General features: G+C 48.1%; 2 protein-coding genes and 1 long non-coding RNA gene across 7 annotated transcripts in view; 1 reads left to right on the top strand and 2 right to left on the bottom strand.

Moving 5' to 3' along the window:
• The first annotated feature begins 1,114 nt into the window (after positions 1-1,114).
• LOC120503905 lies at positions 1,115-5,105 on the top strand. The gene is made up of 3 exons (XR_005627882.1): positions 1,115-1,429; positions 3,826-3,936; positions 4,134-5,105. It is a non-coding gene; the product is annotated as an uncharacterized LOC120503905 (long non-coding RNA).
• A 5,681-nt stretch (positions 5,106-10,786) lies between these two features.
• Positions 10,787-21,143, bottom strand: CCDC198 (coiled-coil domain containing 198). The gene is made up of 6 exons (XM_039712964.1): positions 20,871-21,143; positions 17,953-18,029; positions 14,087-14,173; positions 12,961-13,059; positions 12,412-12,577; positions 10,787-11,751 (listed from the first exon to the last, which is right to left on the bottom strand). The coding sequence occupies exons 1-6, from the start codon at positions 21,046-21,048 to the stop codon at positions 11,519-11,521; spliced, it is 840 nt and encodes a 279-aa protein (XP_039568898.1). The 5' UTR covers positions 21,049-21,143; the 3' UTR covers positions 10,787-11,518.
• Positions 21,144-24,316: 3,173 nt separating this feature from the next.
• The window catches only part of SLC35F4 (solute carrier family 35 member F4), a 115,722-nt gene continuing 113,695 nt past the window's right edge, over positions 24,317-26,343 (bottom strand). For 4 of the 5 annotated variants that reach the window (XM_039712957.1, XM_039712960.1, XM_039712959.1 and 1 more), the window contains 2 exons: positions 25,786-25,875; positions 24,317-24,770 (listed from right to left, as the gene is read on the bottom strand). In XM_039712957.1, coding sequence (XP_039568891.1) covers positions 24,529-24,770; positions 25,786-25,875 — 332 coding nt within the window. In that variant the 3' untranslated portion in view covers positions 24,317-24,528. The remainder of the gene's footprint in view (positions 24,771-25,785; positions 25,876-26,343) is intronic. The other variant, XM_039712958.1, reaches the window with a different exon arrangement.

Below are 26,343 nucleotides of genomic sequence, written 5' to 3'. Positions count from 1 at the left end.
TAGCTTTTAATTGGCACCTCCAAATCCCTGCTGCCCATCACAGCCATCCTGGGTGTCACCCTGCCTTGGGACACAGCTCCCCTTCTCCAGCAGCAAGAGCAGAACGATCCCCTGGCCATGGAGCTACAGCCACAGTCATATCCCCATGTGTCCTGGACTTTTCCCACATTTCTGCTTGTTTGGCAGAAAGAATTTCACCCGTTTGCCTGCAGGCAGTGAAGGCATTGGTGGGGCTGGCGTCAGTTTGGCTGTGAACTCGTGGCTGGGGGCTTTGACTTCTCCTGGTCTCATCTCCCAGGTCACAAGGGACAGGAGGAAACAGCCCCAAGTTGTGCCAGGTGAGGTTGGGATTGGATGCAGGTGAAAAGTTCTTCACTGAAAAGATTGTCAAGCCCAGGGAAGGGATGGAGTCCCCATCCCTGGAGGGATTTCAAAACCACTTGGGGACATGGGTTTGTGGTGGCTTTGGCAGTGCTGGGGGAATTGGATGACATTAGAGGGATTTTCCAACCTAAATGATTCCATAATTCTCCACATTGTTGCTCTGAGTACATGGTATTCACTCAAAAATCTCAAGATACAGACTCTGCACAAAGGATTAGTATTGTATTTGTGGGGGCCCTTGTGGCAGGAAGGAATGATGAATCTGACTCCATGTTTTCAGATGGTTCATTTATTATTTTATGATACTATATTATATTAAAGAATATTATACTACACTCTACTAAAGAATACAGGAAGGATACTTACAGAATGCTAAAAAGATAATAATGGAACTTCTGACTGTCTCCAGAGTCCTGACACAGCTTGGCACTGAGTGGCCAAAGTGTGAAAACAACTCACAGCAGAATCCAGTGAAACAGTCACCTGTGGGTAAACAATCTCCAACCACATTCCAAAGCAGCAAAACACAGGAGAAGCAAATGAGATAAGAATTGTTTTCCTTTTTCTCTGAGGCTTCTCAGCTTCCCTGGAGAAACATCCTGGGCAAAGGGATTTTTCAGAGAATGTGAATGTGATTAGTCTTTTCAAGAGAAACCTTGCATCCAGAGCACGGTGGGGCCACAAAAAGTGGAGCCACTTTTTGCTCCATGTGACCACTGGGCACCTTTGGAAGTCAAAATTTACAGCAAGACTTTTCTCCTTCTGAAGGGTTCTGTAAAGCTTCCAGCTGCTTCTCCAGTCCTCTGGCTCCTACAGCTGTGCCCCCCAGTGCTCTTTATGTGGCTCAACAAGTACCACCAGGCTGCTTCCTGAAGATCTGGAGCAGCTGCATCCCATCTGGATTCTGCTGGGAGCCTGCTCCACCACTGCCTGGGTGATCCCACTCGTCTGTGCTGGGAGAATTATCTGCAGCAGCAGCAGCAGCTTGGGCTTGCTGATAAGAGCTTTACACAGAAATGAGGCAAGAGAAGGCTGGGATGCACAGGTCTGATCTCTGCACTTGGTTTTTAATAGGAAATGTGGGGGGAAGCAGGGAGGCAAGGCTGTGCTGATGGATGAAGCTGGGCAGAGGGCACAGAACTCCCATATTTTTATATTTTATTGTTATATTCTTTATATTTATATTTGCTTTACACACTTGAGGCAAACCCAGCCTGGTGAAACAGATTCTTCCTTGATAGTAACCCAATATGGATATAGACCAAATCTTATAAAAGTGTGAAAACTCATGACTTGGGGTCCATCTTGGGACCATGACTGGGCTCTTGTACTGCCCAAGGTGAATCCTTTGAAGGCCTTTTAATAAATTTATTTATTCCTTTATTCCTCCTTTATTCCTTTAACTCTGCCCAGCCTCTGTTCCAGGTGCCCCTCAAGGCATCACCCCTGACGTGCTTGTGGCCAGGGAAGGATCTCCTCCTCATCCAGGGCTGCTCAGCAGCATGTCAGGATGCCCTCAGAGAGCTGAGCCTCCCCTGGGATGGTGTAAGCAGGCAGATAAAAGTTCTCCTGCTTAGGAGCAGGGAATTAATCACATCTCCCAAATCCATCTTGGTAAACAAGCTTTAGCTGGGAAACCTGAAATGATAAATCCTACTTTTCCATTTGGGAACTCAGTTGTTTTCTTTCAGTTAAGCTTCCTGTGTCCTTAGAACGCTTTTGGGGTTATTGTCTATTTCTGGCCAGGCACTGAGAGGGGAACAAACTGAAAATTTGGGCAAAAGCCTTTTTTTCTGGAGGCTGGAGGGGTGGGCTGCATCCCTCTGAGCCAGCTATGTCCACTCCGGAGGACACCAGGGAGATGGATGCTCAGGGAGATGGATGCTCACTGATCCCTCAGAGCCTTCACCATGGCCACAGCTTCACCTCATCAGCTTCATCCTGGGGTTGAACCCCAATCTATGCACTTCTCTGACAAAACACTGTGGGGAGAGATGCTCCAAGGACCAAGGGGCTACAATCCACGAACCTTTGGGAAAAGTTTCACTGCAGCAGGAGGTGTGGCAGGTTAGGACCCTGCTCAGGGCTGATAAGGACACCTCAGGGGATGGGAAGAGCTCTCTCAGGCTCTGCTCTCCCCATCTCCCAGAGCATTTAACCCCAAATCTGTGTCTGGCATGAGAGGCTGGGTTTCATGTTAACAGCTTTTAATTGTGTGGGAAATGTGCTGCTTCTCCAGGTGTTGGGTTACTGCCTGTCCTCTGAAAGCAGGGACCTTTCCTCAAGGTCAGGGGCTTCGTGTGCATTTATTTGGTCACCAAAGTAACACCTTTCTTCTCGGGGAAGGTGGTGGTGAGAAAAACCACCAGCAGAAAGCCTGAGCTGATGTTGCTCGCACATTTGGGGGCTGTTGTTTGATTTGTTTTAATATTTGAGGTCTTTCTTTAAATCATCTTTCTCGGGCTCTTTGAAACGTGCCAAGAGGATGATTAATTGCAGGAAGCATCCAGGCTCCGGGTGTGATTTGTGTGTTAATCAGTGCAATCAGCACCGCTGAGTCCTGTTACACCTGGCAGCAGAGCAGGGAAGGGATGGAAGGTGATATCCATGGGTCTGGAGCTGGGGGGGCTGCAGGGCAGGGAGCCCCGAGGGGAAAGCTCGATTTTACACCTGACTCGTGGCTCTGCTCCATCAGGGATTCTGCTTATGGCTGGCAAAATCCGACACTGAACGAGGTGACTTCAGGGAAAACGCTGCCCTAAAAGCATTTCATTATTTCTCTCCTGTCTGATGGAAAGTGCTTTGGGACATTGAGCCAAAATTTATGGTGCTCTCACAGATTTTGTGAAACCTTTGCTGCAGAAGAGCCACAATTCAAAAGCAGCTCTTAGTGACCATCAGCCACCAAAGGGTCACAGGATGGTTTGGGTTGGAAGGGACATTAAAGATCATCTCATTCCACCCCCTGCCATGCAGGGACACCTTCCACCGTCCCAGGCTGCTCCAAGCCCTGTCCAGCCTGGCCTTGGGCACTGCCAGGGATCCAGGGGCAGCCCCAGCTGCTCTGGGCACCCTGTGCCAGGGCCTCAGCACCCTCACAGCCAGGAATTCCCAATTCCCAATCTCCCATCCATCCCTGCCCTCTGGCAGTGGGAGCCATTCCCTGTGTCCTGTCCCTCCATGCCTTGTCCCCAGTCCCTCTCCAGCTCTCCTGGAGCCCCTTCAGGCCCTGCCAGGGGCTCTGAGCTCTCCCTGGAGCCTTCTCCTCTCCAGGGGAACATTCCCAGCTCTCCCAGCCTGGCTCCAGTGGCTTCACTCAGCACGCCAGACAGGCAGGGTGGCCCAGGCAGGAGTGATTTTCCTGAAGCTGGACACATCTGGGCTAAGAGCAGTGATTTTCTCTGGAGGTGTCTCTGCTCACAGGTTCACTCCCTGCTCCAGATCCCAGTGCCCCTCTCCAGGTCCTGCTGTGAGCACAAAGCCTGGTCTCATTGTGCTTAGCTAGAACATCAGCTACAGAATCTGAGTGCTCAAGAGCTGGGAAATGAAGAGGTAAGAACTCACTCATTTTAACTATTTCCACAGCATAACCACTTACATGACTTTTCTTGCTGAGGAGAAAAAAAAAAAGAAAAGCCTTTTCCATCTCTGCAGTTGCCTAATTCCAACTCAGATATTTCTCTGTATTTTTGTTGGGGTTTTAAAAATCTTTTTAATGTTTTGTAATTATTTTTTTCCTTCTTACACAGATGAAGACTGGACTCCTGTCATTTTAACACCTGGATCAGAAAACTCTTCAGTGTGTTGCATCCAAAGAGGAAAAAATTAGGCTTATCCTTGTAAAATGTGCAGCTTAATATCTGTGTTCCCATGGCAGGAGAAGATTCCAGGGATGGGGCAGCCACAGCTTCTCTGAGCACCCTGTGCCAGGGCCTCCCCATCCTCCCAGGGAAGAATTCCTTCCCCAGATCCCATCTAAACCTGCCCCATGTCATTTTAATGCCATTTCCCCTGTCAAAAGTTCCCCTCTAACTCTTCTGGGCGCCCCTTTAGGTTCTGGAAGGTGCTTTAGCCCAGCTGTGGATTCACTGCTGGATTTTTCCTGTCAGCTGAGAGGGAGGAAAACCTCCATTTCTAAACACCAAAGGTTGGGATCTGAGACAGGAGCTCTTGCCATGGGATGGAAGAAAGGAAGAGAACGGGACAGAGCTGGGGCAATAATTCAGAGCAGTGACCTTTGGCTGCTGAGGCAAACTGGCACTGACTCCAGCCCCAAAAACCCCAATTTTGGTCCCATCTGGCTGTGCAGGGCTCCAGCACCAGCAGGACCAGGACTTGAACTCCCCAGCACTCTCTTCCTCCAGGAGATGGTTTTGTTTATGCCTGGAGCCACCCCTGGATAAAAATGGGGCTTAGCCAGGCTGGGGTGGTTTCCTCTCCCAGGAACAAGTGAAGGACAAGAGGAAATCACCTCAAGTTGCACCAGGGGAGGTGTATTAGGAGGAAATTAGGACAAATTGAAATAAAAATTGAAAGCAAAAGCTGCTGCAGAGAATAGGCCTTCTCTATTTTTTTCTTTTTTTCCCCCCTGCTTTAGCTTTAGCATTTTCTGCCACATTTTTGTGATTACTTTCAGTAATATCTTGCCAGGTCATTGTTACAAATCATCTTTTCAAAAATAGCAGCAGTAACTTCTTGTGGCTGAAAAGTGGGGATTTCAATAAATGAAAACCAGAGGAAAAAAAATCCCAACCCAAACCCCTGCTCTTGACCTCAGTGGCTTTCTGTTTATTTGGTTTTTAAGAGTGGGAGATTCTCAGGGAAAAGCAGAATTTCTAAAATACATTTTGCAATGACCTATAGGCACATTTTGCAGATAATTAAGTGTTTTATTTTATCAATCCCCACCCCAGGGCAGCAGCAATGGCCTCACAGTCCCTGTGTACTGCAGTGTAGCCAAATGAAGCTTCAGAAGCTTTTTCCTAAGAACATTGAGGGGAAAAAAATAAAAATCAGCTCCAGCAGCTCTCAAAGGCATCTTTGTGTGGCAAAAAGCAGTATTTTTAGGTCAACTTGGCTAAGCTGAAGGAGGTGGTTTGTGTGTTAAGTAGAAGTAATGCCTGGTTTTTAAGCTCAGCCTGAATTTGTGGAAGTCAAAACTGTGCTGGTTGCTTTGGGTGCTGCCTGGAGCTGGGGGCAAGTGGCCACCAGTGAGAGACAACTGCTTGGTCCTCAGTTTTAATTAGAAATGTGTAACTGCAAGGGGTGACTGCAAAACTGCTCAGTTTGGTCCCTCTTTTCTCACTGAACAGTGGTCATTTAATATTTTAATGGAGTAAAATGGATTATTTTGGGTGTTAAGTCGCAGCTCCATGGACCAGCAGTTAATGCCAGGGTGGGTGTCAGCTGTGTGCCAGGAGGAACAGGGAAATTTGGGGCTGGATCAGGAGCACAGCAGGGTTTGCTCTGCCCCATCCCCGAGGGGGAGCATCAGCAGTGATGGGAATGAACAAAATTGTGGAATAAACCATGGGAGAAGCTCTGGCAGATGGGGGATCCCCTAGATTTACAGATTTAGGATCCCCAGCTTCCCTGGACTGGCACCGAGATCTCCTGTGGGGACACTTTGTAAAGGCTCATGCCACAGAATCCCAGAATGGTTTGGGTTGGAAGGGACCTTAAAATCATCTTTAATTCCAATTCCACAGGCAGGGACACCTCCCACCAAACCAGATTGCTCCAAGCCCCATCCAACCTAGCCAGAAAGGGAATTTAGGGTGAGAGAAAGGGGGAAAAAAATAAATGAACTGAGGCAAGATAGAAGGGGAAGAAAGCAAGGCTTGGTTTTTCCAGCAGGAAAAATGATTTCTCACATGTTCCTCTTCTCTGGAATGATGAAATGAGGCACTCAAAGGCTGGGACAAAGAGGGAATTACAGCTAGGACCAAGCAAATATTGGGCCCAAGGACTGGCAGCTGTGTCAGTGGGGGTCAGGTTGGATATTAGGAAAAAATTCTTTCCCCAGAGGGTGCTGGCACTGCCCGGGCTCCCCAGGGAATGGGCACAGCCCAAGGCTGCCAGAGCTCCAGAGGGGTTTGGAACACGCTCCCGGGCATGGAGTGGGATTGTTGGGTGTGTGTGCAGGGCCAGGAGCTGGATTTGATGATGCTGGAGAGCCCCAGCCCTGGATGATGTAGGATTCTGTGGGGTAAGTGTGGCTCACACCAAGTTCACTCCTGGTGTTATTGTGTGTCCCTCTCAGCCAGGGCAGGACTGAGGGATTCTCTGGGTGAGCTGTTCCCACAACGTGTCAGTAGGTGGCAAAAAGCTCCAATCCTTGTGCTGTGCAAGAAATAAATATTTTTTTCCCTGCCTCTTTCAAGTGCAGGAGGGATTTGTGGCATCAGTGGAGGTGGATTGTGTTCCCACTGGGACAGAGATCCCTGCAGCAGCACTGCCAGCTCAGAGTGCAGGACCAGAGCAGGTGAAGAGGCTCAGAGACAAACAGGAGCTGCCTCCTTCCTCTGAATTCACCAGGGGACCCTCGTGCCATGGCTTGGCCTTACCCAGGAATTATTTAAAGGAAGCTGGGAGCTGTGACTGTGGGAAAGCAGCAGATTTAGGGCTGTGCTGTGGCACCTCAGAGGGTGCCTGGTGAGGCAAACAAAAACCTGCCGAGCTCGGTATTTTTTCAAGCTGGTGATAAAGCTTTAATCTTGGTGTGCAGGCTGGACAGGAGCTGCTCCTGGGGGCTTTTCCCTGCAGCTTGGTGTAAGCACATTGCAGCACTCCCAGGCTCATGTCGCACACCCTCCAGGGAGGCAGGGCACATGAAGGTTGTAAAGGGGCTGCTGGGGTATCCCAGTGGCTCAGAGGGTGGGGTTTTCCCTGCTCTGGAATGCCTGTGTGCACCGGGGAAGGAGGATGGGATGTGGTGCTGGAGACATTCCTGAGGAGGCCAAATGCTCTGAGCACCAGGTGGGACTGAGCCCAGGGAGGTTAGAAAATCCCATTAATCCAGGCTAGTCAGTGAGATCCACTTACAGTGTGGCTTTGTTCAGCTTTATTTACCTAACACCTCTCTTTGCTGAGTGTAATTAATTTTTTTTTCCCTCAAGAACAGTAACAGAGGTGTTACAGCAACCCCAGCTCCTTTTTTAAATACAGAAGTGCAGTTCATTGACACTTCCTCTTAGAAATTGTACATTTAGTTGCTACTGATTTTTCCAGGTTGAGCATTATCATTTTGATTTAACATTTCAGCAAAACCAGTTCAGCTAAGCCTGGGCTGGAAGAACTTTGCTTGCTCTGGCCATGCGTGACAAAAACATCCTGTAATCATTTCCCTGGGGGGATCCACTGTCCTTTGGGGCAGGGATCTATCTGACCTACACCTCCTGTAGGGGCTGTGCCATTTGCTGCTGTCCATACCCACATCACTAACAGTGTTAAAATCTCCATTCTTTGCTGTTTTGCTGAAAAATGATAATCTGAATTCTCGGAAGGTGCTGGATCTGGGCTGAGCAGGTGCCCCAGCACACTCCTATGTGGAGACTCCTCTGAGCTCCAGGAAGGGTCCAGCCTTGCCTTAAAGCTTTGGGTGGTGTGGGATATCCACAAAAGCACATTTTCAGCCTGGGGAGGCACAGGGAGGTGAGGGGCTCTGCTGAACACAGACTCTGGTTCCTGGGGGTGTGTGTGTGCTCAGGTGTGGTGAGTGGTGAGCTGTGCCCTCTGCAGAGCTGCCTGAACTGGCTCAGCCTTCAGATGATTCCAGCATTTGGATCTGGGAGCTGAGAGCCTCTCCCTGAAGTCTCCACTGCTGAGTTGCAGAACACACATTGTGGGAGCTTGGTTGGGGTTTTTTTTTTTTCCCTTTTCTGCAGTTTGTAGAAAAGTCTGTGTTTCACCTTTAGTCACGAAGAAAATGTTTTCACTTCCAGTGTCTGGAAGGATGTTAGAAAACATGAGCAGAGGATGAGATGCCACCTGTCTCTCTACAGGTTGTGATGGATTAATGCAATCAAGAACAGCACAGTCAAACAGTTTTGAGCACCAGAAATATTTCACAGACTCACAGAACATTTTGGGTTGGAAGGGACCCTAAAGCTCATCCAGTTCCAACCCCTGCCATGGCAGGGACACTTTCCCCCATCCCAGGTTGCTCCAAGGCCCATCCAAGCTGGCCTTGGACACTCCCAGGGATCCAGGGGCAGCCACAGCTGCTCTGAACACCCTGTACTAGGCTCTGCCCACCCACCGAGTCAGGAATTCTTCCCTAATCCCATCTCCCCCACCCTCTGCCAGTGGGAAGCCATTCCCCCTGCGATGGGAGCAGCTTTGCTGATTTTATCCCTTCTGTAAGAGCAGGTTTTGCACGCTGCAGATTGATGAATTAATGCTCAGAGAGTCTCTCTGCACAGGCTCTGATGTGGATGGAGTGCTCCACAGACACTTCTCCGTGGGCAGCACTCTTCCCCAAGGCTGGCAGCACCATTATTGGAAAACTAATCAGCTCTATCTGAGATAAATTGCATTTCCACCAATTATAGCTTAATTGTTGACAGATGGGAACACAGAAGGACGATGTGTCACATCATTAAGAGAACAGGTGTATAGACAAGTGCCAGATTAATTGTTCCAGCCCATTAAATCATTGACCTTTTCAGCACACCCTCAACACTGAGTTTGAAGCTCTCACGGTATTTCCAGCTCACACAGACTGCCTGTGTTTGTCAGCAAAGTTCTCAGGGCATTTTTAAAACACACAGACTCCAGACATGGACTCATTAGCCATGAGCAGCTCTCCTTCTCATTAAAATGATTCCTCTTCTTCTTCCTTCCCTGTGCTGGGGTTTGTTTTTGTGTCTTTCTGGTGAAATCCCACGTGGTGTGTGGGCTTTCTCCAAAGTGCAGTTTTCCCCACGGAGCAGGCAGACATTCTGTAATGGGCCATACATTTGGGGATGTCAAAAGGAGGTGAAGTCAGGACACAGCAGCTCAGTCCTGGCCAGCTCGGCTGGAGGCTCCAGCTTGATTTAGGGCTTTGTGATTTCCAGCTCCTGCTCTGCCTGGGATTTTCAATAAAGATAAATCCTGGTGAAAGTGAGTCAGCCATGGGTGTCTTGTTCCCTTCAATAAGTGTAAAAATGCTCTTTTCCTGGCTGTGGAAATCAGGAATCTGATGTTGCAGTGCAGACACACCACAGCAGCTCTGTGGGAGGGAGCACAGGTTTGGGGCAGGGATGCAGGACAAGTTTCATCTGTCCTGAGCTGCCCAAGCCCTGCGTGTGCTGGGTAACCCAGAACTGACTCCAGATCTCGTTCTTCTGCCTTGGAAAATGAAAGGATCAGCTTTCCAGCTGGAAGTGCTGTGATGGTAATGGCATTTGTTACACCTGGAGCCCCTGCCCTGCAGCCAGGAGCTGATCTGGAGATGCTTTTCCCCCCTGGTAGTTCTATAAAAGCAGGTGGGAAGGGAGGGGACAAGCAGGAGGCACAAGGAGGAGCTGATGCCCTTTGTCAGCTCTGCAGCTGCACACAGAAGCAAAACTGGGGCTGGCAATTAGGGCTCTGCTGCCCAGGGCCAGGGCTGGGGGTGAAATCTCTCCCCCCGTGGTGTTCCATCAATCCTCTGCTTATCCAGTTTGCCACATTAAAAATAACTGTGATATTTAACCGAAATCTCCTTTTATATAAATTATGTGAATCCACAAACTTGGTGGCCTTTATGAACCTCCAGGGACAACCAGAGAGGATACAGGAGAACTGGGCGAAGTTCCCTCTCAGATAACAAATTATCTTGTAAGGAAAATGAGATCATTTAATAAAATAATTCCATTTATGTGAGATGGAAACTGCAAGAGCGTTTTTGATAGATCAGACACCTTCATATAATCATATTTTTCAATATGGTTGGGAATGTCAGATTGCAACAGGGCAGCTTGTTAAAATCCCTGTGAGGTGCTGCAGCCTTGATCAGCATCCCTGGGAGAGTGTCTGCAGGAAAAGATGGAGATTTCTCCATTTCCATCAGTCACTCCCCAGCACTGAACCCTGGACAGGGAAAAAAATGAACCAAAGCCAGATTTTTCAGATTATATATACATCTGGAGGTTAGTTCTGAAGCAAGTACATGTATTTCTGTGTGCAGGACAGGGGAAGAGAGGAAATTTTTTTAAAAACCCCCAAAATAGGGAAAAAACCCAACTACAAACAAAAAAATACCCACCCTAAACAAACAAAAAATGTAAAAAAAAATCAAATCAACAACAAACCCCCCCAAAAAAACCAAAAAAAACCCACCAAACCCAAAACAAACAAAAAAAACCCCACAAAACCAGCAACCAAAAATTCAACCCCCCCCCCAAAAAAAAGAGCAAACCCAAAAGTCAAAGAGGAGTTTTTAAAATGAGAAAAAATGTAATTTAAAGACTTTTTAAATGAATCATTATACCTTGCATTTTGAACTGGGGTTTGTGATTTAGAAAAGGTTAACCTCAATTTAAACACGAAGGTTGAGTAACTCAAAGGCAACAGAAACATTTCATTTCAGTTGAAATTTAAAATCTGGGATTAAACCAGAATTTTCCCCAGCTTCTGCTCAGTTGTTTTGTTTGGGGTTTTTTTGCCAGCCCCTTCCTCCTCTCTCTACCCCCCTTTCACTGTTACTCCACCCAAAGCTTTCTTCCCCAGATATTTTCATTTAACCACACAGCCCAGAGAGTTTTTGTTCACCCCACATCAGGGAGCTCCTCATTTCCAGATGTCCTTTCCACTGGCCCACACTCACAGAAATTCCACTTCCAACACTTACAGAGTTGGAATTAGATGATATTTAAGGTCCCTTCCAATGCAAACCATTCTATGATTCTATAATAAAATAGAAGCCACAATTGCATCCCTGGTTTAGAAGTCAGGGCACTGTGGTCTAGAACAAGGATGGCATCTGGGACAGGTACAGAACTTAATTGCAATGTCCCCTTTAGCTCAAAATTGTATTTTTTAACTAGAAATATCTGCCTTTTCCTATCTTCCCCTCACTCCTCCACACTCTCTGTCTCCACCCCCAGCCCATCCATCTGGGGGATTCCAGCCCCTCCAGAGCTGGGGCTTGTTTCTTTGGCACATGCCACTAGAAATCCCTGTCAAAGAAGTCATCAAAGAGGGAAAATCTCTCTGTCTTGGTCCTCACAAGCGTGGGTTTGTGGTGCATCCTCTTTTCTCTCTCCCACTCCTCTGAGCTGGTGCTGGAGGAGTCCCAGAACGGATCCCTGGTCCGTGGCTCCCTGCAGAGCCACAGGTCAACCTTCCCCCTCCTGTCTGGAGAGGCTTCAGCCCTGCAGAGTCCTCCACCACATGTGTTTCCTGGGGGAGAGAAAAAAAAAAAATTAAATATCATGGCTTTGCAGAGGTGCTCAGTCTGGGAATGGCTGTGGACAGCTGGAGGCAGGTAAGGAAAATGCTGAGAGCTCCCTGTAAGACCAGACCCCGTGTGTCTGGGGCAGGTCTTACACACTCAGGATCATGTTTGGTGAAATTATAGTCTGGCAATATGGCTTTATCCCCAAGGGGAAGAGAGATGGGGTGGAGAACCACAAGGGAATAGGAAGCCAGGTTTGTTCCCCTTCCTCCTGGTGGAAGTTCACCATCAGGAGAGTTTTTCACTGATTTAAGCACTTTCAGCCTCGGTGGAACATTCCCAGCCTGTGCCAAAAGTTGTCATGTGCAGGCAAAGCAGGACAGGGCTCATTCCTTGGTCAGGATGAACAGGTGGCTGAGATTTCTGTAGGGACAGTGGGAAAAACCCTGAACCTAAAAAGTGATCGGCCTCAGTGAGTGTCACATTTACCCCAGAGAGCTCTCTGAGGCATTCTAATGCTATGTCCTACAAACACAGCCTTTCCCACCCTGAACCTGCTTCTCATCACTGCAGGAAGTGGAAGAATCTTTCACAGGGAAGCTTCTCTGATGACATTTAGGAGGGCTGGTGAGCTTTACAGCACCTTGGAAAACCATTCCACTCACCAGGGTCGTCTTCAGGAAAACGCTGATTGTGCTCAGCAGGGATGGGGTCTGGGCTTCTGGTGCTGCCACCTCTCTGGGGAGTGTCAAGGACATCCTTGGGGCTGAATTCCTTGATGTTTTGCTTATTGATTTTCGCCTCCCTGTGGAGATTCCTCTTCAGCTCTGCCTGGGTTTGCAAATGAGTTGTCAACACAAGCAGCAGAGGCTCAAATGTGTTTTAATAGCACAGCATTAGGGGGTTGGCCCTGGAAATAATTGCACAGTCGAGTAGTTTAACCCAGGCAAATGGAATCTGCCAGACTGGGTACATGACAGAACACGACTGGGACAGGGATTTTTGGTTTCTCTGTGACTCATGGCCAAATGAGGGCAAAGCGTTGGGAAAATCACAGGAAATTGCTGATCACAGGGGCCCTGGGGATGCTCCCCACCAGCCCTCTGCCTAAGCCTCAGGAAAAGCTTCCTTTCACCTTCCCAGCACCACGTCTGAAGGCTCCTGGTCTGGGAAGAGCCGCCCCCATCCCCTCCCCAAACCCACCTTGGCATTACCTCTCGTCGCTTGCGGGTCAAGTCCAGCATCTGGAGCTTGTGCAAGTGCTGCCTCCTGCCAGGGAGGGGATTCAGGCCTTGCCCCCTCTTCTCCAGCACCTACCAGGTATTTAAAGATGCAAATAAATACACCTGCACTTTCTGAAAGAGAAAGGAAGAGCCACCAGCTCACAAACCCCTCGGGCACTCCCGGATAAAGGCAGGGAGCATCTCTGGGTGTAGCCAGCTTGCAGGAATTCAGCACAGATTTCCACTGTGCTTGCAGTTTATCCCACAGCTCAGGGGCAGGAGGGGAAAAAACTTCATTAAAACAATGTATTTGTGCTTCTGCCCCCCGAGGTGTTACTGCCTTGAGTCAGTGCTCCAAGATAATCTCATGATCCAAAGGGAAGAAGGGTTTTTGCATGTCTGGGGCTGCAGGGGCTGTTTGTGGCACACAGTGTTTGCAGCCTTTACATCAGACTTATGGAATTGTTAAGGTTGGAAATGGTATCTAAGATCATGGAGTCCAGCTGTCCCCCCAGCAGTGCCAAGGCCACCACTGCCCCATGTCCCCAAGTGTCACATGGCTTTGAAACCCCTCCAGGGATGGAGCTCCATCACTGCGTTGGGCAGCCTGTTCTAATGCCTGACAATGCTTTCAGTGAAGGAAATTTCCCTGAAATCCACTCTAAACCTGTCCTGGCACAAGTTGAGGCCACTCCCTCTCTTCCTGTCCCTTGTTCCCTGGGAGCAGAGCCTGAGCCCCACCTGGCTCCAAATTCCTGTCCGGGAGAGCGAGGAGGTCTCTCCCTTCTCCCCACCAACTGCAAGTGATGGGTACTCAAATAAGTCATTTAAAATCGTGCCTCTCACACTTTCAGCCTCTAAAATATTAAATATCCTGGCTCAGCAGGTCCATCTCATCCAGGGAACTGTCAGACTGGAAATCAGGAAGCTTTCTCCTTATTTTGGATCCTCTCACCCACACACCAGTGTTTCAGCTCAGTGTCCTGGGCTCAGCCAGGGACAGGAGCACAGCCCGTGGTTAATCACCAACTTCTGCCCTTCAGGGTGCCCAGAGGGTGAGGGAAAGGAGCCTGCAGCCAGGAATGGCTTGGGGAAGGGCACAAACTCACGCACTTACCTTTGGCTTTGGGCTTGCAGCCACTTCTGGCTGACTCCAGGGCTTCACAGGCGTGATTGCTTGTGGAGGGATGGCAGGTTCAAGCCTCTGCAAGTCCAGCATTTATAATATTTAGCATTGCTCATTCCACGGGATCATAGAACTGGATATGAAACTACCTTGACATTTTTCCAGCTCCAATTCTGGCCCAGCTGCTCGGGATACAGGAAGGAGTTTCGCGTCTCAGGGAGATGAGCAGCATTTCCCCACTTTTGCCGCTTCAGGAGTGGCAAAAGTGGGGAAATCTTTGCCTTACAGCACAGGCAGCAAAGCCCCAGTTTGGCAGTAATTCCATCCCTGCAGGTATTTCTCTTTGAGCCCAAACAGTGCCCAAAGCTCCATCCAAGACCAGAGTGAAGCCAAACCACAGCCCAGATTGCTTCATGACAAAACTGGGTCATGCAGAGGTGTCGTGATTTAATCTCAAGAATCCTGTCAGGTCATCGAAGGGCAGATCCCAATTAGAGGAGCACCATTCCCTCTGTCCAGCCAGTCTTTAATTGGCCTAAATAAGACATCTCTCTGCAAAACTGTGCATGGTACAAAGTTCCTTTTCAGGTGGCTGGTGAAAACAGGCAGAGAGTTGCTGTAGGCTGCTCTGAGCAGGAATTTTATCTTAAGGAGACTCCTTAAATCATGCCAGGCTCTGAGGTGTTGCTGGGTCATTCCATGGCTTGGTATCCATGGAATCACAGGTTGGAAAAGACCCCTCAGACCATGAAGTCCAACCATTATCCCAGCACTAGACTGTGTCCCCAGGTGCCAAATCCACACAATTTTGGAACACTTCCAGGGGTGCTGATTCCACCTGGAGCCCCCTTCCAGGAGGGAAGCTCAGTTCAGCTTAATAAAAATTAAAGGGGACATAGTAAAGGACTTTGTAACACCTGACTTATATTTCATTTGGGGCACCATTAACTCCTTGATTATGAGCAAGTGCCCAATAAATGGGGACATGTTTGAACCCTGATTACTGGGAGTTTTGGACTTTCTGTGCTGACAGGCACTGACCCCCAAAAGAACACTGCATTTGACCAGAGGCCATAGAGAAGATTTCCAAAATTAAATAATAGAACTAGGATTATGAGTATATAGTTTAAATAAGTGTATCATATCATATAGTAGAAAACTTAAGAGTTTAAAGTTTTAATTTATATATTTAAATATTTATTTAAACATAATCATTATATTATTTAATATTCTTATATTAAATTTCTTATTTAATTTATTATTAATAGATTATATACTATTTCTATTATTCTGTATATGTATTTCTATATTTATCTATGTTTCTATAAAAAGATATTATTTAAAATATATATAAAACAAGATAAAAATTTTATAACAAAAACTAGTCCTTCTTCACCTACTTCTTCATAAGTTTAAGTAATATTATATAATTAAATTAAAAAGTCCACATTACAAACCACGAATAATTAGTTATTAAGATAAAAATAAAAATAACTTGTGTCATTTCTTAATTAAACAATTCATCCTTAAAAAACCTTATAAAAAGAGATACAGCTCCATTTTTTAATTTATTAAAATAAAATACTATAAAACTTAAAATTTATAAAACTGTAATATAAATAAAAACTAATAAACATCTAAATCCAAACAAAAAAATGCCATCTCACACATTTAATCCCAATGCTAAAAAAAAAAGTTAAGACTCAACAGGTACATGTCTGCACTGAACTGCTGCTGAATCCTGAGCTGTCATTTTGGATCCGTGTGAAAATGCAGGAGAAAAAATCAGCGTCGTGTAAAGAATTCCCCACTAGTCCCCAACGCCAAGGACACAATTCTTAGCATAAAAAAAAAAAAAAAAAAAAAAAAAAAAAAAAAAAAAAAGACAAATATGGAACTGGAAAATGGCACTAGATGGCAGCATGTGCCACCACAAGCTGTGGTCCAGGCTGGCATGGCCCCAGGAAGGCACTGAGGCCACCAGCACGGGGTGGGTGAAGGCAGAAATGCCCCCACAGCCCCCAGCTCCTCACGCTGCCCTGCTGGGCAAGCCAAGCTCCAGGCTTTTGGGTACAGCTCTGTCCCAGGCTCGAAAATTGACTTTTCCCTTTAGTTTTTGTGAACTTTGCAGGTTTTTGTCTGGAAATATTCTCTGACCAAGATGCTCAAAGTCCTTGAGAAGGCCACGCCATCCTGCTCCTCTGCCTTTGAGAGTATTCCCACAGGGAAAAGGCTTTTCTGGAGCTGTGAGCACTCCCAAGAGCAGCAGCAGCAGCAGAACGGGGTAGGATTGGCAGAGTCTGTGTCCTGAGGTGAGTGTTAACAGTGAGTGTCTCAATAACACACAATGGATGGAAATAAAAACAATAATTAAGAATTCCGTGCTGGGCAGAGGTTTCCGAAGGAAACTGTGATTCCATGTGACAGTTTGCAGGGTGTAGGTGGGCTCAATTCAGATGCCACTGTTGCAGCATCTCACCAAACCAAGGGACAGGTTATTCCACAGCTGGTGGCCACCTCTGAAGCCACCAGTGTCACCCAGAGCCACAGCTCTGAGGGGAGCAAATTTAAGTGACCCCATTTGGTGGCTCTTCTGTTCTTTATTATATTTAAAAGATCATAATCACAGCAAGGAGGTCTCAAGCAGAGAATCCTTGCTCCCGTGGGTTTACTGTTCACAGAATCATGGAACCTGACATTTTTGGGTTGGGAAGGACTTTAAGGACCAACCTCCTTCCATGAGCAGGGACACCTTTCACTAGACCAGGCTGCTCCAAGCAGATTCAGGTTGGATATTAGGAAGAAATGCCAATGAATGAACACTGGATTTGAGCTGTGGCCTCAGCAGTCCCAAGTACAGGGTGCAGGATATTTCTGAGCTTTAGCTGTGTCAGGGTAGCCCTTGTGTGGAGGCAAATCTTGGCTGCTGGGCCAGGTAGAGCCATGGGGTTTGGGATTTGGGGAGGAATGGATCTGGGAAGTGCAGGATGGGGAAACTGAGGGAAGTTTGGGCAGGTACAGAGCACGCACAGGAATTCCTGAAACCCAGAATAATTGCTGTGTGTTTCAGCATGCCCTGGTGCACAGTGTCTGTCTGCCTCACCACCTCTGCTCCGGAGCCAGTGCCTTTCCCTGAGAGCCAAACCCAGCCCCACATGATGCAAGCTGGGCTCTGTCCTGGCCACACTGTCCCCATGGGAGCACCAGGATTTGGCTGCAGGTACCCAGACCCCCCAAGGACAGAGGGACATCCCAGCAGAGGTGGCCCCGTGTCCCACTCTGGGTGTCCTTGCTGGTGTTGCTGTAGGGTTTTTGCTTCCCCCCATGGTGCTGTGACACATGGCCCTGTCCCCAAAAAGCCCATGGGGAGGGGTCCCTCAGAGCAGCTCCCAGGGAGCTTCCACACTCCATGTAGGGATGTGCTCCCTGTTGATGGAGGGACAAAACTATCCTTTGTCTCCTTAAAAAAGAAAAAAAGCCCAAAAATTTCTCTCCTCAGAGAAAAAGACACCTCATAGGACCTGGGGGGACTTCAAACTGAAGGATAGCAAATTAGACAAGAACCAAAAAGTCCTGCCTGAGCAATTGAATAAAAAAAAAGAACAAAGAAACTAATAGCTTTTGTGAGGTGTTTTACCAAGAGCAAGAACCTCTCGCACCTAGCTCAGTTTTTCCCTGTAAAGAGTTTTGTTATTTTGCCTGTTATTAAAACTTTTCTACTTCCAGCACTACCACAGAATCCATCCTGCTGATTTTATGCCTTCTAAGGTAGCTGAGCTATCTTGGGTGGGAAACAGATCTCCAAGAGCTTAGGAGAGCTCCTGGCTTGAGGAGACTCAAATTCCAACTCTCCTTACTTGAGGCCTTCGAGGTGGGTGCTGCTTGATGATGCTGGTCCCATCCTGTCCTGGCAAGGGGTTCCAAGAGAGGGGCCCTTAAAGGTTGAAGAAATGGATGAAGTTACTTTTGGGTCATCAGGTGCACTCTGCAATAGCTTTGTGCCCCATTTTTTGGCTGGCATGTCCCACTGAAGTCCCTGGCTGTGTGTTCCAGTAGCACGTGGAATGTTTTATTGGGCTGCAGGAGTAAAGTGGGTGCGCCTGTGATTTCTAACAAATACCTCTCCAGCTTCCCTCTAAAGCCACTCATGCTTCTAAATACGACCACCACCATCCTTGTGTCTCCTGTGGCCTCTCCCAGGCCTGGGGATTTGGGTGGGCGAGGGATTCTTCTCATCCCATGCCCTGTAACCACCAGCTGGCCAAGGAATCCCTGATCTCTGCTGCCTGCCCTGCTAAAGTCAGGCCCAGGCAGCAGTTTGGGTCTTTCCCTGCTGCTCAGGCCCTGAGACTTTATTATTGTTATTTTTTTTGGTGGGGCTGAGCAATACCTCTGCTGATTTACTGCCTGTGGCAGAGCTGGGCTGCAGCAGCAGCAGGAGTAGAAGGACTGGGTGCACTCCCAGACCCTGGAAATCAGCCCAAAAAACCTGTCACACACCAGTGATCCCCTGTGAGTTATTAGGGCAGAGCTTTCTCTGGGGCCTGGACAGGATCTGGGCTGGGGTCTGTTCTGTGCTGGTGCTCTCAGCTGGACACCACTGTCCCCTTTGTTCTTTTCCTGGACAAATAAATCCTTGCATGTGCAGAAAGTATGTCTTTCACACGACAATTTATCTGTTTATCCCATTTTTCACCCCAACAGATGCCCTTATGCATTCAAATGACATTTCACACATGGAGCTCAGTGAGGTGTGGCTGAGCAGCTCCTGAGCAGGTAACAGGGGAGGAGAGCGGGGGATAAAGTGCAGGAAGAACATTGGCTGATGTCAAATTTAATAGTCATATTTAACAAGAAAAGCAGTATTTTGGAGGTCAGTTTATGGGGGAAACTTCCTTGAATCTCCTGGAAGATCACCAGGCTGGGCACTTGGGGAAGAGAGAGAAGACAATCACAGATTCATGGAATGGTTTGGGTTGGAAGTGACCCTAAAGATCTTTTTTTTTCCACTCCCTGCCATGGGTAGGATCGTTTTCCACTATCCCAGGTTTCTCCAAGCCCCATCCAGGGCACTTCCAGGGATCCAAGGGTAGCCACAGCTTCTCTGGGCACCCTGTGCCAGTGTCCCACCACCCCCCCAGGGAGGAATTCCCTCCTCCTCTGAGGGAGCTGGGCTGTGGGAGATGGTGACTCCTCCATCAGGTGAATGTTTTGCTGAGCCCTGGCAATGTTTAACCTCAGAATGAAGCTCTGGCTGCTCCACACATGCAGGAATGGGAGCCTGAGGGGAAAATTTCCAGCACAGGAGGCTCCTCGGGAGACAAAGCTCATCTGCAGGGAACATGTGGTGGAATAGGAGCTTGTTAGAGGAAAAAGGGGGTTATTGCTTCTATCTGCAGGCAATTCAGGGAATTTCTGAGGGGAAAGCAAAAGGGAAGGAGGTGACCCACGGAAATGGGAGCAGGGACACGACACAGGGAAGTGGCTGTGACTCAGGAGAAGCTTGTCCTGCTGAAGGGTAGGGCTTTGAGGAAGTTATTTCTCCCTTATGAGGTTTGATGGTTTGTGTTTGGGGGTGTTTTGGGTTTTTCCCTCCCATCCTATCCATGCATGGGGCATTTGCCCTCATCCTCTGCAGATACAGAGCTGGGGGCTGAGGGCTGTTCCCACATCACCAAGCCCCACCTCAAGGCATCCTTGAGGCTCCTGTTCTCCTGTTTTTCACCCCTGCACTTCAGCAGCAGCAGATCCTCCCCTCTGGGGGAATCTGTATTAAAAAAAGCCAAGCTGAACCCTCATAAACCAAATAAAACCTATTCTCTGGGAGGCTCTGCTTATTTAGACAGCAGCTTGAGCTAATACTTCACTCAAGTCCTCCTGAGCATACTCATCTTCTTTCTGAAAATGGGAAGTAATGGGAGATTGCATTTATTAATTTTTTAAAATAAAATACAGTTTTTTAAACAAGCATTTGTTAAATGCTCAGTGATAATTTCCCAGAACAGGAACATTTGGTTGTTCTTGCTCTTGTGGAGTACATAAAACCTGCTTTTCTACAGCAAGACCTGATTTGCATTCTCCCCAAAACCTCAGTTCTGGGAATGTCACTGCTATCACTCCAGAGCTTTATTTGCTTTCACTGCTTCCTGATGCCACCTGAGGAATGATCCAGGAGGAAATTTCCAGCTTCTGGTGAAGCATCAATGCTTAACACCGATTGGAGTGGGTCAGAAATTGATTTTTGGGAATGGAAAAGCAGGGAGGGGGTGCTGGGGGTGCAGATCCTGCTCCCCCTGCCTCGCCCTTCCTCACACCCCTCTGGTTTTCATGGATATTCCTCCCCACGCTCCCCTGAGAGCTGTGGGAAGCATTTGTCAGCATCCAGCTCGTTGTGGAGAGCTGCGGGAAGGATTGGGCAGGGATGGAGTTCAGAGGCTGCTCGCAGGGAAGCACAACCCAGCCAGGCTGCCTGCCTTCCTCTGCCCCTGGAAATCCGTCAGTGATTCCAGGGCTGGGCTTTGCCCGGCCGGGATCTGACTGTCCCGGGGCAGGGATGGGCCTGGCAGGGCAGGACAGGCTGTGGAGGGGACACGGGGGCTGATCCCAGAGCCAGGAGCTGGGCTCTGGAGAGCGAGACGCTTCCCAAAACAGCGCAAGGGGGAAAAAGAGTTTTGCCAAAGCTGAAACACCCTGGAAAAGGCAGAAAAAATGGCAGAAAGCTGCTGGGGCGGGACAGCAAACCCCGGGGCTGACAAATCCAGCAGGGCCCCCTCACCTGCAGAGGCTCTCCCGTACCAGGTCTCCCGCAGAGGAGGCAACTCCAGCTGGAATTTGGGCTTTCCCCAGGCTGGGGACTGGCCTGGCAGGGCAGGCAGAGGGGACACGTCCCCCCGGGTGGGCACCGGGGCCACCCTGGTCACCCTGGGCCGCGCCGTGGAGGAGCTCAGTCCCATCCCGCGGAGCCAGAGCAGGAAAAGCCCTCACGCACCATCCCTGGGCATGGAGAGGGATCTCTGGGAGCCACCCGGAGCCCGGCCAGCTCCCAGGTGTCCTGCTCAGCTCCCACAGGTGTCCTGCCCAGCTCCCAGATGTCCTGCCCAGCTCCCAGATGTCCTGCCCAGCTCCCAGATGTCCTGCCCAGCTCCCACAGATGTCCTGCCCAGCTTGGTTAAACATTGACCCGTCCCCAGCCATTCCCCTGCAGGGAGGACAGAGGGGAAAGCAGCTCAGGAGCCACTGCCAAGCCCTGGAGAAACTTTGGTTTTTAAGTGATTTTCAACCAGGGCCACCGCCTCAGCTGGCCTGCGGGTATTTCTTCAAGCAGCTCTTTTGCTAGATCTTCAGGTTTTGGAAGGAAATTTAATCCCTGGAGCTCCAGAAGGGTTAAAGTGTCTCCCATCCTGCATGGGAGAAGCAGGATTAAATAAATGGGGATAAAGTCTGGCTTGGGAATAAAGCCTAGCCCAGGAGCTTCCCCCACCTTTGCTGCTGCTGCCTGGGAGCACTGCTGGAAAAAAGTGCAGCTCTTGGACAAAACTAACTGAGACTATTGGTAAAAATGAGTAATATTTGATAGTTCATAAAAGCATAGGATTGTAGAAGGGTTTGGGTTGGAAAGGACCTTAAAGATCTTCTAGTTCCACCCCCCTGCCATGGACAGGGACACTTTCCGCTAGACCAGGTTGCCCCCAGAAGAAAATATTCATCCCTGGAACAACCCAACCAGCTCATGTTTTCAGCCACAAAGCACCAACACCTCTCATGACTCTGCTTTTCCCAGGTCACACAGGGCACGAGGGAGCAGAGCAGCCTGGCCTGTATTTTTTTTTCCTTCTTCTTTTCAAACAAAAATGTAAAATCAACACCATGCTCCCCTCCTGAATTTCTCAATGCTTACTGTCTCTTTTTCCTTTTTTTTTAAAATTACCTTCCCCCAGCTGAGAACAGGTCATTCCTGTTAAGCAGCTTGGGAAAATCCTGAATTAAATGCAGTGATGGATGTGTGGGAGCAGTGGAAACCCACGTGGATGTTCAAGCCCATGGTGCTTTATCTGTTTTACCCAGGAGCTGCCAAAATCCTGACAGGCTTCCCACACTGCCCAGTCCCCTCTCCTGTCCATGTTCCCCCATGGCAGGGGAATGGGAGTGGAAGATCTTTAAAAACCATTCTGTTGGAACCCAGGTCACTGAGAATTTCAGACTTTCTGTGCTGACAGGCTCCGACCCCCAAGAGAACACTGCATTGACCTGAGGCCTGGAGAAGCTTCCAAAATAGAGTGACAGAACTGGGATTGTGGCTGTGGAGTTTGGATAGAAGTGTGTGATATCACAGGGTGGAAAACTTAAGAGTTTTAGAATATACTAATATATATAAAGCAAGATGGAGGTTTTAGGGTGGAGGCTGCTCCTTCTTCTTCACTTTCTTCTCTATGGGTTTGGGTGGTTTTGTGTAATTGGATAAAAAAGTCCACACTGCAGCCACGGGTGGTTGGTTATTGGGTTAAAAATAAAAATAATTTAGGTGTCATTTCTTAATTGGACAGTTTATCCCTAAAAGACCTTGAAGAGAGAGAGATGGGGCTCCATTTTTAGCTTGTTAAAGTGAAGTGCTGTAGAACTCAGAACTGTGACAGAGATAAGAACTAATAAACATCTGAGTCCCAACACAAAATTCTGTCTTGCCATTTAATCCCGACCCTGGCAAAAAGAAGCAAAGAATTCACACACCTGAATATTGCAACCTGAATCATTCTGAGAACATCAAGCCAAAGCAGGGGTGCTCTGCCCAAGCCTTCCTTGCTGGGATCAGAGTCTTTTTAACACCCTGTGCCCCTGGCCATGGAATGTGTCAAGCAGGGGAAAGCTGACTCAGACAATGGGATTTCACACAATTTTCCCTGCAGAATTCTCAACGAGTTCTTTGAAGGATCCAGTCTGAAGATGCTGCCATGAGGCTGCTTGCCAAAAAGCACTCATCAATGCATGCTGAAAGTTTTGTTTTCCCCATGTGTTCAGTTTGGCAGGAGCTAAAATTTCAGTAAAACACATCCCCAAAACCATCTAGCAATGCAAATGAATGTATCAGCTCCAAAACTGTGGGGAGAGGCCAAGCTGCCATGTGCTGGGTGCTTTCAGCCCATCAGGAACTTTATAATTAACTTTTTGCAATATTTTTTGTCTGTCTCCTCTCAAAAGCAGCGGACCTGGAGCTGTAAGAGGCTTCTGTGTGCATGCAAACCTTACACCTCTCTGGGTTTAGGGCACAGGGGACACTTGGGTCGGTTTTTGCAGCCCTAATTCTGCAGCCATCTGATGAAAGAGCCCCAGTTTGTGGGGTTTTTTAATACACACAAGTGGTTTTTTTCTGCTCTGCTGGCTGCAAGGAACAGCTTAGACATGAACATTAAAAAAATTTTAAAACATTCAACAGAAGAGTAATATAAAAAGAGTCAAATTATTATTTACATTCTTTTTTCCCCTGGAAGAAATACCATTAAAAAACACCCCTAACTACTTTTCAGTTGGTGTTATTCTTCCTTTAAAAAAAAAAAAGTTTGTCTGCCTATCAAGTGCTCTCAGATAAAGACAGTCTTGAGTGGTCAATCCCAGGGATGTTGTAAACCAGCCTAAATTACACAGCAGCAGGCCTAGGGAAGGGATTGGGAGGCTGGTTGGTTTGATTTGGCTTCTGAAAGACTTTTCCACAGTAGAGGTTAAGAAAAATATTCATTTGTCCCAACGCTCTAGAAAATAGGAAATGGCATTTCCCAGGGACAGCAGCGATCCAGGGGGTTCCATCTCTCCTGAAACTCTTGTAGTGCAGCTTTTCTGGGAAAAAAACAAGGTAAATAAAGCTATGTTTCGCTTTACTAAAGGCACTCAAATTCCAGCACCACTTCTACAAAGGTGGTTTTGGAAGGAGGCACAGCCCAGTGGGGCTGGGAGGAGAGGCCTCATGCTCTGGAATGGAATATTTATTCTGATAATAATTGGGAATATCGATGTCAACATCAGAAATGAATTCTCCAAGATGCCAGGAGAGGTTTGAAGAAAGGGCACTTCATTGAAAGTAAGTCAAGATGTTAAATTCTGAGATTTAGCTGGAAATATCCAAGATTTGTATCCTCCAAAATGGCTCTACCTCTGCCAGCAAAGAGATAAACGATGTAAACTTGATCCACATTTTAAACTCCCCAGCCCAGAAAGACACAAACTTAAACATTTGTTTATTACAAAAGATTTTATTGCAGTTATTTACACCCGTTCCTCGTTAAGTGTATAAATGTAAACATTTATTATAGATGTACTTCTCTTATCTTACAGTTCATCCCCTGCTCAGGTTAGATGACATTTTTTTGAAGCATACAGGTGGTGAGGAAAGTTAAGCTATATTCACAGAATATACATCTGCCTGCAGGGAGGCTCCTCCAGCCCTACGCCAGCGGGATGGACACGGCCCCGTTGGCTCTGCTCCTGCTCCTCGTGTGCACGCTGGACTCCGTGATGTCCTCGGAGTGATCCTCGCTCTTCTTCTCCTTCAGGCTGTTGATGAACCTCAGGGTGATCTCGTCCCACTCCTCGGGCAGCAGCATCAGCAGGAACCCGATGCAGATGATGATGGTGGCCCCCAGCCGCACCACGCTGAAGATCATTTTGTGCTTCAGCAGGTCCACGGCTGGGAGGAGAGGGAACAACAGCAGAATCAGAACAGCAGCAGGGTGGGTGATGGCACCAGGAGCAGCCTGGCACGTCCCTGTGACCCTGTGTCACACTCTGGGTGTGACAGTGGCCGTGGGGCTCTCAGATCTCCCTGAGCTTTGATCTGACAGTGCAGCCCTGGAGGTGCCACAGCTCCTCTGTCCCTCACTGCCTTGTGCAGGGGCTGAGGAAGGGGAGGGGCTGGATTAAACCTCAGATTTCCATGGGGAAGGGTCTGTGAGGGAGCTGAGGGGGCTCAGCCTGGAGAAAAGGAGGCTCAGGGGGGACCTTCTTGCTCTCTGCAAGGAGAGGGTGCAGCCAGGTGGGGCTCAGGATCTGCTCCCAGGGAACAAGGGACAGGACAAAGGGAAAAGACCCCACATTAGGACAGATTGGATATTTGGAAAAAATTCTTCTCTGAAAGACTGGTAAGGCACAGGCACAGGCTGCCCAGGGCAGTGGTGGAGTCACCATCCCTCAAAGCGTCCAAAAAATGAGTGGACATGGCACTTCACTTCATGGTTTAGTGAGCACTGGGATATTTGGTTGAAGGTTGGACTTGATCATATTGGAGCTCTTTTCCAGTCTTGATGACCCTGTGATTGCTGAGACAGAAGGCACTTTATGGTAACTCTTTGTCCACGACAGGCTGCATCAGCAGAGAGCTCCCTCAGGCTGCAGGAACCAGGGATGGGCAGAGAGCTCCAGGTGCCCCCAGGCCCAGCAGCCCCCACAGCACACCTGAGCCCTCAGGCAGCCTCCCACAAGCATTCCTTCACAGCTGCATTCCCCAAAATCCAGATCTTTCCTGTGCTCAAACCCCCAAAAGTGATGAGGCTGAGACTGAAAAGCAGAGAGCTGTTCAAGAACAGGGGTTGTTCAAGACAGGACTCTGGAGGAAATTTCCACCCAACAAATTATTTAAGCAATAAACTGCTTTCTGAGTTCCCTTGGGCTCATTTTGGCAGCTGCAGCAGCTGTGGCACTGGTACCTGCATTTCCAGGGACGCTGAGCACGGTGCCAATGGAGATCAGGATGGGGTAGGTCAGCACCACCCCAACGTTAACCAGGATGTTGAAAGCTAGGGAAAAACAGAGAAAATAACACATGAAAATGGGGGAAAACACCAGAGTGAGACATTTCTCCTCCACCTAGACCCTAAAGGTGCAATACGTGACATTAAGTATCCACACACAAGGAGGGAGGTGATTGATTTTTGGTTTTTTCTATATGAATGTGAAATTAGGGGAAATTCTTCACAGGGGAAAGGGGAGGGCTGAGTGCCCTTTCACAAACCATAATACTGAGGTTATATTCCATGGCTTTGCACAGGCATATGGGCAAAATGTACATTTGTACAAAAATGTACAAATGTACAAATTTTCTACAATAACGTACAAAAAACCTGGTCTTTTGTTGTTTTGGGTTTTTTTTTTTTGTTACACGACAGCACTTCCAGAGAGCTCCATTTTCCTTGTAACATTAAAAAACGCCTTAAAGATTGCTTAAGTTTAACTTTTCCTTGAAAGATTAAAAACAAACTTAAGTT

The sequence above is a fragment of the Passer montanus genome, unplaced genomic scaffold, assembly GCF_014805655.1.
Source record: "Passer montanus isolate IOZ18808 unplaced genomic scaffold, ASM1480565v1 scaffold27, whole genome shotgun sequence".
Lineage (NCBI taxonomy): Eukaryota > Metazoa > Chordata > Aves > Passeriformes > Passeridae > Passer > Passer montanus.
The sequence above is the reverse complement of the archived record's forward strand: the minus strand, read 5'-3'. Positions and strand labels throughout refer to the sequence as shown.

What these genes read in the sequence shown, in the direction of transcription:
- CCDC198 (XM_039712964.1), bottom strand. Translation starts at nt 21,048, where the DNA reads ATGGGACTGAGCTCCTCCACGGCGCGGCCCAGGGTGACCAGGGTGGCC. An exon ending in GTACGGGAGAGCCTCTGCAG is followed by an intron (nt 18,030 to 20,870) that starts GTGAGGGGGCCC and finishes TCAACCTTTAAG; the next exon opens with GGCCCCTCTCTTGGAACCCC. An exon ending in ACCCACCTCGAAGGCCTCAA is followed by an intron (nt 14,174 to 17,952) that starts GTAAGGAGAGTT and finishes CTGGACTTGCAG; the next exon opens with AGGCTTGAACCTGCCATCCC.